The following is a 9,582-nucleotide window of genomic DNA, read 5'->3' on the forward strand; positions in this document are numbered from 1 at the left end:
CAGGACAAAATCACAATAGAGCTTTGCTAGCTATGATATTATATTTCCTTGAAAACTCAAATTTTATCAACAATATACGAGTAACATATTTATTACCTGGACATACTATGATGCCCGTTGATTCCATTCATAGTACTATCGAATCATTTGTCCGAGATAGGACCGTTTGGGCTCCAAGTGAATGGTACACTATGATATCTAACGCTAGAACAAATCCTGTTAATTATGAATGTATTATCATGAATCATTGGGACTTCAAAGACTGGAAAACATACTCACAGGCACTGTTCCCCAATTCAAAAAAATTATCGTTTCCAACTTTGCGCTCAGCAACATTTGAGAAAAATAATCCTATTATTAAGCTTAACCATGGATACGGTGATCATTCCGAAATTAAAAATTTTAATATGGACTCCATCGCACGGTCAAGACGCAACACTCATATAATAACAAGTGGACCACTTCCTCTGTATAAGAATAAATTGGAAATTTCATCGACGAAGTACAAAGATTTAAAAAAACTTTGCGAAAATAACACAATACCTCGACATTTTCACAACGAGTATTTAAATATGCAACACGACGAGAACGTCAAGGATCGCCTTCCTGAGACAGATCAAGAGGAAGACTGATATTGATAGATTTAATTCCCTTGTTTTAAACATAATTTTACTTAATTTTACACTTTTTAAAACTTTTTTTTATGAAAACCAATGAATTTAACTTAAAAGACTTAATTTTACATGAATTTAACTTAATTTTAGATATATATGTGAGTAAAAATAAATAATCTGAAGTACAAAATAAAGAAAATAAACATATGTGAAAAAAAATTTTGATGTAACAGCCAAATCATCAGACAGTAGCTTGATTTTGTGCAGGCAAAAAAGACGTATGAGCCAAAACCTACCCTTATGCTACGAATATTAAAATTCTATTTATTGCATTATATACAAGAGAACTAAATAAAGTTACTTACCAAATTTCATGACAATATATAAGCTGGATGCAAAGCTATTCAAAAAAAACCGTCTCCTGAACAATTTACTTTTTGGCTCATACGTCTTTTTTGCGCACACGACTCGATGTATACATATGTACATATTTTTAATTTTGTGTTTATGTATGTATATTTACTTAAGCGAATACATTTTTTACATCAAAGATTTTTATTATATATTTTCTGGGAGTGGAAGTGAAAGGTATTTTATGTGCAGATATGTAAACAAAACTACTAAGTATCTTATTTTTTCTATCGGTTTCCAAATATTTCTTTTTTTGCTTTTCCTTATCAAAAGAGTTTTAATATGTACTATTTTTTTTTGATAAAAACAAAAGCTTATCTAAATTTGTAGTATTAGTAACGGGCTTTTTCGTGCTTATTCGTGCTTTTATGAAATTTTACTGAACACGCACGAGTTCGTGCTGACAGCAAATATTCCGGCCGGTACCCGCGGGCTTACGCAAAAAGCCCGGCCCGTACCATCTCTATTCAGTAGCAAGGATTGGCTACTTCGGTTTTATTCCACATGGCAAAACTTTGCCTCTGCCGGATTGGCAACAACAAAGCCTATGTCGACTTGCCTCAGAAGAATATGGTTATTTATAAACCTAATCTACTATATAACTCAATAACCTGAAATTTTGAGTTGTGCCGTTATTGCAGAGGACCATCGACATATGTTAGTGTTTGGCCGAGCTTCTCCTCCGATTTGTAGCGTGCGCCTTTGCTGTCACACAAATGGGAGGGACCTACAGTCTTACGCCGACACCGAACGGCGATACAATTTTTATGATGAGCTGTTTTTTTTATTAAAGACACTGAGATTTTAAAAATATTTTCACTAAAATTGTATTAACCTACATGTAAAGCTGCGAAGTAGTTATCTAATTTAATGTAAATTTTAAACGTTTTCAAGATAAGATATGAATTATATTTAAACTTATGATATAAAATCATTCAGTGTTAAACCTTTTTTTGATTGGGCATTGGTTTTTCAATCTTGCTATGAATATGTTGATGTGTGAATTCATAACTACTTTGAGTGAATGGAAAATTAAAAAAATAATGAAAACTGAATAAAAAAAATGGTTGATTTAAAATTGAAAATGATTTCACACTTACACAGCTCTGCCCGGGACATAGGGACATGTACAGAAACGAAACAGCGAGCAAACTAGCAAGGTGCGACTATGCACTGAATGTGTCGCACGTGGTGGACATGTGTGCCTCGCTCAGGCAGATCAAGGGCATAATTGCCGAAATTCATCACTCGAAGGCTAGACAGAGGTGGAACAGTGCTGTATCGTATAGTTTTGCTCTGAAGTTTGGGTCGGGACCCACTCTTAAAACCAGATCTCTTTTGGGAATGAGCAAAGGAAATACCTACAAACTTAAGGCAGTCTGCACAGGACACTGACACGTTACCGAAGGATAAGCTTACCCTTCAATAGGTTCTGTCGCAGCTGCGGGAAACTGAGCTCAAAGGAGACAGTCGAGCACTTTCTGTGCGAGGGTCCAGTTCTCGCGCGAGGATAAGGCTAAAGACACGCGGTAAACCATTCCTGCAGAATATTTCAGAGTGCAGCTGTCTCTCCCTGTATGACGTACTGAAACCCGCCAAATAGTTGTCGGTAGCTCGAGTTGTGGAATGGAAACGGCAAAACTGGCCAATTGTCTATCGCCAATGTGACAATCCGCTTAAACCAACCAACAAGCCTGACTTAAGAACTACAAAATTCCACCCGCGTTTTTTGAGCACATATATTTGGGCTACACATTTACAATACAATAAGAAAGTTTTATTAGATGGCAGTTGAGAAGTGCATAACCAAAAATTTCATAAATTGAATATAGGAAATTCTTGCACATGCAGTAGTACATAGCATGCATTAAGGCGCTCAGGGTTAGCATTCGCGCCTAAATACCCCAATTAAAGACAAATGTCAAAATCAAAGTTTTTGTTTTTTTTTTTTGTAAAAATAACTACTTCTTTGTTTATTCACATTTTAACATCTGATAATCACATAATGACCTAACTTAGCGTAAGGTGAATCTGTAACTATGTAAGAGTACATAAATCAAAAGACTTTTCCTTGTACCACATCACTGACAAACCGCTCCCAGGCGAGTTCCAAATTCTCAAAGGCCGTCCTGCTTTCGTTTTCATTCATAACTGAGTACCGTATCGAATTCCAAACAAGGCCCTTAAGTGTTTTCAGTCCCACATGATTTGGTGCCAAACTCATAATGGTGTAGTAGAAGTCGTAGCTTAGACCTTTGGTACCCCAGAAGCCGGGGTCGTCGTTACAGATAACCATTGGCAGATTTTGAGACATATAAAAACTAGCCGGATGATTGCGCAGATCGGTGACCAGATGTAAAACTTGATTCGATATGGGACTCACTTCGATCGCAACGTCGCGTCTCTTGACTGCGTTCCACAATACTGGATGCTTTAGCAATGCATAGCCATGACCGATGCGTGTGGTGTTGAGCAATAGAGCGTCTAGGAGGTTCATGTCTGTAGCGGCGCCATACCAATCTAAAAACGAGAAGAAAGTATGCGTGGTAAAGCATATGTATGTACTACTATATGTATAAATATGTTGGTAACATTGAGCTAAAATTGAGTAAAACAAGCAGCACTCACTCGTCTCGCCTGCATGGAAAAAGTACTTCGCGCTCCGCGGTAAATCCGCCAATTCAGCTACGAAATTGTGCAGCGGCTTACCACGATCCTCCTGGCCGACCAAATCGAAACCGATAATGAAATCAGTGTGCGCCTTGCTGGAGAATTAAAAGAAAAAAATTTTGATCTATTATTGGTTGTCTATATCTCGATAACTTACTGCAAGCTCTTGAACTTTTCGAACTTTTCAGAGACACGAGTGCGTTCAACATCGCGATGCGTTGAGAAAATCGCCTTGACGCCCATAAAACTTGGATACTGACGTCGAAAGTCCTCGACAATGGTCAGCAATTCATGCACTGTGCGTTCTGACGAAAATGTGCGGCCGCTGTAGTCGTACAACTGAAAATTGGCACAAAAGAATAGTTTTAATGTAAGGCTGATCCCACACCGAAGACGACAAAATGTTTGTTGGTGTCGTATAGAGCAAGAGTGCATTAATTCTTATTATTCAACTCAAACCAAATGAGTCGTAACACGACACAAATGGGATACAAAAAAGAAATGTTTTCTTGTCGGCCGACAAAGAAAAACGTGTCCTCTTCCGTGTGGGTTCAGCCTAAGTGCAGTGGTGTTCGCTTAACTGGGCATGAGAAACCGCACCACATTTGTTCCGTTTGTTTTTTGATCGAGTGAGTAGTTGCTTAAAATAAGTGGTTAAACTAAGTCAGTGTGAGTCCATTAACCTGGCCATACTGCTTCCATATTTGCCTGCCAGACCCTTACCTCCTTAAAATCCATGCGCAATTCCGCATACATCACATTATCCTCGTACATTTCCTCCAGCATGCGCCAACTATAGGCACGAAATGCCGGCAAATAGCGCAGGGCATCATTGGTGGTCGCAAACATATTCTGAAACTTGCGCCACACATGCTTGATCGTCGGATAATCATCTGTCAAGGGTTAGTTAGAAAAGTTCTTTACTCTCCAGAAAACACACATTTTCCAATAGTCTAACAACACAAACTCTTACTCACATTCCGGTACTGGCGTATACAAATTGATCAACTTCTCAAAACTTCGATCGTACGTAGCTGGACTAAGCGATCGCGCACGTTCATCACTTACACGCACGTACTGCGTCGCACAGCCGTGATCGCGTGCCGTCCGCCGAAAACTCAATATGCTGGTACCCTCTTTGTTGGTGCAGCGCAGCAAGCCTGGCATATAGGAAATGTTGCGCATCATCCACTCGGAGCTAACACTGGCCGTGTTGTGCAAATGCAAAATGGCACCCTTCGGCATGCGCTTGAGAAATTTCAACACCTTGCTTTGTTCGACGAGCTTCTTGCCCTTGAAGAAATGCAATCCAGCTGCATTTACATCCGGATCGTAGAATCCTGCACCCAATTCGTCATACTTGTAGCGCATAAACATGTCATTGACCTTATCCTCCATATCGTTGAGATGTATGCGGGCGCCGACAATCAGCTGATCCTCGGCTTGTATAACTGCTTTGCGAGCGTCTTCATAAGCTGTGAAGCATAGATTTAATGCGATTGGGCATAGGGAAGAATGTGTACCTTTGGTTAATTAACTTACAAATGAAAATCGTATCTGCGTAGCTGAGCAACTGCAGAACGCTGACGATCGTCACCAGATATGAAGTTGACATCATCCAGTTGCGAGGTAGTGAGTCTGAAAGAAGTAGGCCGTATACATATGTAGTTCAGTGAAATGACACACTTTGGATTCATATGTGATAAGAATCAAATAGACCCCCTTGTATTTACAGGTCAAGCGTACTGAGGCATACTTTATACTTCCTCGTATTCGATACGAAAAATTTGTAACTTTTCATAAAAATGTACAGTTTCTTTTTTTCAAAAATAAAATTATGTTTTTCGCTACCTAAAAGTGCAAATGTGCTAAGTCCACTTTTTTCAATTTTGAATTTTTGATGCAGAATGAGACAGTTAAGACGGTTTTTCGTCTTTTCAAATACCTAATGGGGTCTTGCGAGTAGTTGATCTTCGTGTGGAATAGATGAATGTCTTTTCGGTGTTCTTTGGTTGAGACGGAGGAGGAAATGTGGAATTTTGAGGATGAGTCGAGTGTCCATGCATACATTGTTTGTACACTAATAATTTGTACAGTAAAGGTTATCACAATCTGGTGCATATGGTCGCATAAGTCACAACAATAAAATACAAACGGTTATTCGAAGTTCTGCCTCAGTTACTGAAGTCTATTAAGAATCAGAAAATTTTCACTTTTACAGCCTTTAAGCTACCTTTACAAGGGGTCGATTTCTGTCGACTGGAAAATCGACCAGCCAAAGCACTTACATTTACGATTGAATTGCCTTTTACACGGTTCGATTTTGGTTGAACGACAAAAATCGAATTGAAAATCGTCGCCCGCGTAAACGCAACTTTATTGAGCTCCAATAAATTAATAAATGAAAAGAGCGAAATAAAGCGGTTACCGAGATACACCTTTGTAGTCATAAAGTAGGCGGTGCCACGCCCAACCCTTAAAAGTATGTATCAGTCTTATTTATTGTCAAGAGATTGTTGTAACTACTATCTTGGAGTAAATTAGCGTCCTCAATTATTGAAATATCGGAGTTTTCGTATTTATACCGTTATACGGGTGTAATTTTAGTCCGATTTAAATAATTTTCAACGAATTACTTTTCCGTACCAAGATTATTAAGTGCACTGAGTTTGGTAGAGATTGATTAATCGATTAATGATTATCAAACTTTCTGCTAAGTGATTATTGAAGTCATCGATTTTAAGTGAATTAGCTTTAGTAGTTAGTGATTTATCGCAGCTTTCATGATTGAATAACTCAGTGAGAGGGGAGACCAATATGTTTGCATGTATGTATTTATAAAAAAAAAAAAATTTATTAGTTCAAAAAAGGTGGGTAGGTACTGTAGCCAATGGTACATTTCCAAACAATTGATAATAATATTATTTTGTACCAAAATGCTGGATGTTAGTGGAAAAATTACACCGATGTATTCCTTTGGTTCGATGCATCAAAATATATATACGTACACTAGGGGTATTCTCGATCCGTTGCATACTGTCTAGCATGGCGCATAGATGGCATAAATAATTTTGTTGTTGTTTTATGTGTTCAAACGCACAGTATGCAAAAACATCAAAACATCCAAAACTATAAAATTTTTGTTTTCGAGCTATTATAGCTTCTTCTGGCAATTGACTGATTACACTTGATCACAAATTTTTATTTTATTTTTTTATTCACCGGATGCCCTTACCCAATGCCTATGTAGAATCGCTCACTAATTCCGAAAATCGAGTTAATTTTTTTTTCTATGGATAATTTTTCGGACGGCCGCTGGAGTGTAGTGGTTAGCGGTGCGCGCTAACATTCCGTAAAAAGACTCAAACTACTATTGTACAAAATCGTTGCATAAAAGAATGTACATGGCGTATGAGTAACATTCTGTCCTGCTCATATTTCATACAAAAAAATTATTGCGCATTTGAATACTCGTCCTTTTGTATTTATCCATCGATCTATTTTCATTAGTAGCTTGAATTTTTGGCGACAATTGGAAAAAGTTTACACAGAATTTGTTGTATCTTATTTATTCTTTAATAAAAAAAAAAAATCTGAAATGATTAATTGATTTCTCAGCTTCATTTGCTGCGTAGGATATTCGTGATTAAGTGGAACTGCTTTCATTTAACTGAATAACGGTAAATTGCGAGCAGCTCTAAATAGGAATTGGATAGGGCAGTGTGCATTTTTGATGTAAACCAGTGCCATTAATATGACGCCGAATATTATTTATGGTCCGCGGATGAGTTATTTGTGTATCCAAGACAACAATCAGCAAAATACTTTTCCATTGCATTCAAAAAGGCTTTTTATATAATTTGATTTAATTTTTAAAAATACTTTTATTTATTTTTGCTATACTTTTATTTCACATATTTCTTATTTTTTTCTTTCTTTTCTTTTATTTATTAGTTTTTATTGTTTTAAAAAGAAAATTATATATATTTTTTTAGTTATTTTTTTTTATTTAATTTTTAAAAAACTCATTGCTTAAGGACGCGCAGAGAAACTCTAAGGTCTTCTCGTTAGCAGATTTTCCAATAAGTCTCGCTGGACTTGACAGAATAAGGTTTCATATCAGCTTTGTCCTTTTTATTATTTAAATTTAAAAGCTATAGTTTGGTATGTGTAAATAGTTTTTTATTTGTTATAATTATGTTGTATTTATTTTGGTTCTATTCGAAAAACTTAACTGAAAACTTTAAAGTCGTATGTTCGTAGTTTTTACTTGTTATATAGATCACTATGCTGTGAACACTTTGCTGGCAAAACTTTGCTTGAAAATTGTTTACTTCGTACATTTTTTTTTTTAATTTTTTATCCGCCGAGTACAGCGTTTAACTTAATGCCTGTTTTCGCATCACATTATTCGAAACTGCGTTGGCTTCGTAGTCGAATATTTAACTTAGTTGCACCACTGTAGGGATTGTACAACAAATAAATATCAAACATATAACACCGTTATTATTAATTTGTTATTTGCGGAGCTAACCATTTATTAACTAAAGTAGCGACTGAATGACACATCAAGGATACCCATAAGGATTTTTAACCTCAATTTGTCAACAGCTAACACAACAAAGTTCTATTCCACAAACTTGTGTAAACATCTGTGCTGGTACGAATTTGTCCTGGCCAGTTGGGTATGGGTTTAAGCACATGTTGGGGCAAACACAAAAACCACTCAGTAATTAACTATTAGCGGTAAAAAAAAAATGCAACAGCACGAACTGGCACAATTCTTCCAAAGCACGCTTTGACAAAATGATGACGCGACAAAATGATGAGACGATAATTAACCACTATGTATAAGAACGGCAAAGTATCTGCCAATGGATCGAGCATATAAACATTTGCACTGGATTGACCAAGCATTGGTTTAAGGTAGTGAATCAAATGTTTGCTCAGTTAGAAATCGAAATTTTTGCGCCCTTTACAAAAAACGTCTTTCAAATATGAATCACTAATTCGAAAGAGTTATTACGTACCACGAAAATAACTGCCTTAAAATATACCGAATAGAATTTAATGTCACTAAAATCTCCACTCCGAATTCCGCCTACAACCGGCAGCCGCCACCGATGGTTTTTAAGCTCTGATATCGAATACTGTACAATTGAACAACGACAGAGAAGTGTAGGCCAAAAAACTGAAACTTACATTTGTACCTACAGGCACACACACACACGAAAAGTGGCTAAAGTGCCGCGCACAAAAATTCACAGGTGATAGTTTCGCAGTTTGTCTTTTCGCCTGTTAAGTCGCTTGTAAGTAGCAAATGATGACACCTCTCGCCGTGGCGTTGTGTGGTGGGTATTTGGTGTGTGGTGTTTGTCTATCATACAACATACATTTGCACAACTACCCAGCCAGCAAAAAATCTAAAAATGAATACGAAAATGGAAAGAAAAGTGGATTAAATGCGGATTTTTGACCGTTTACCGATTCCGAAAGTATGTGGCAGAAACGTATGCACGTCCGGAAAAGTACTGAAAATGGTTGTGAAACGGTTACGTTTTCGGCTTTTTTTCTAAAATTTTTCCGATTTAATTTTCCGTTGAAAAAGATGTTCATTCTTCACCACTAATGAACTTCACTTATCCTTTTTTATAGTTACTGAAAGCAAAATAAATATTATATTCAGCAATTATTTACAATTTTACAAACACTTTTTAATATTTTACGTGTGGCGGCTTTCGAATGTGGGACCTCCTGAAAGTTTACACGCTTTTCTGAACCCTCAGCTAATGCCGAATACGTACTAACTGCACCTATGGCTAGTTAGTCGATGAGATATTGCTTGGGAATCCAATGATATATTGCTTGAAAGGGAAAGTGGCTTATC

At 36.9% G+C, this 9,582-nt stretch overlaps 1 protein-coding gene across 1 annotated transcript; it reads right to left on the reverse strand.

Annotated features, from left to right (window-relative positions):
- Nucleotides 1-2,995: 2,995 nt before the first annotated feature.
- Nucleotides 2,996-5,312, reverse strand: LOC118738377 (adenosine deaminase 2-like). Its single transcript, XM_036469302.1, has 6 exons — nucleotides 5,238-5,312; nucleotides 4,673-5,170; nucleotides 4,419-4,588; nucleotides 3,853-4,034; nucleotides 3,654-3,790; nucleotides 2,996-3,545 (listed from the first exon to the last, which is right to left on the reverse strand). The coding sequence occupies exons 1-6, from the start codon at nucleotides 5,308-5,310 to the stop codon at nucleotides 3,082-3,084; spliced, it is 1,524 nt and encodes a 507-aa protein (XP_036325195.1). The 5' UTR covers nucleotides 5,311-5,312; the 3' UTR covers nucleotides 2,996-3,081.
- Between the last annotated feature and the right edge of the window lie 4,270 nt (nucleotides 5,313-9,582).

Source organism: Rhagoletis pomonella, unplaced genomic scaffold (genome assembly GCF_013731165.1).
Source record: "Rhagoletis pomonella isolate Grant_MI unplaced genomic scaffold, Rhpom_1.0 Rhpom_scaffold_00004, whole genome shotgun sequence".
Lineage (NCBI taxonomy): Eukaryota > Metazoa > Arthropoda > Insecta > Diptera > Tephritidae > Rhagoletis > Rhagoletis pomonella.

Coding starts and splice junctions, on each gene's coding strand:
- LOC118738377 (XM_036469302.1), bottom strand. CDS start 5,310: ATGTCAACTTCATATCTGGTGACGATCGTCAGCGTTCTGCAGTTGCTC. Junction 4,589..4,672: donor GTATACGCCAGTACCGGAAT/GTGAGTAAGAGT, acceptor AACCCTTGACAG/ATGATTATCCGACGATCAAG. Junction 4,035..4,418: donor TGCGCATGGATTTTAAGGAG/GTAAGGGTCTGG, acceptor GCCAATTTTCAG/TTGTACGACTACAGCGGCCG.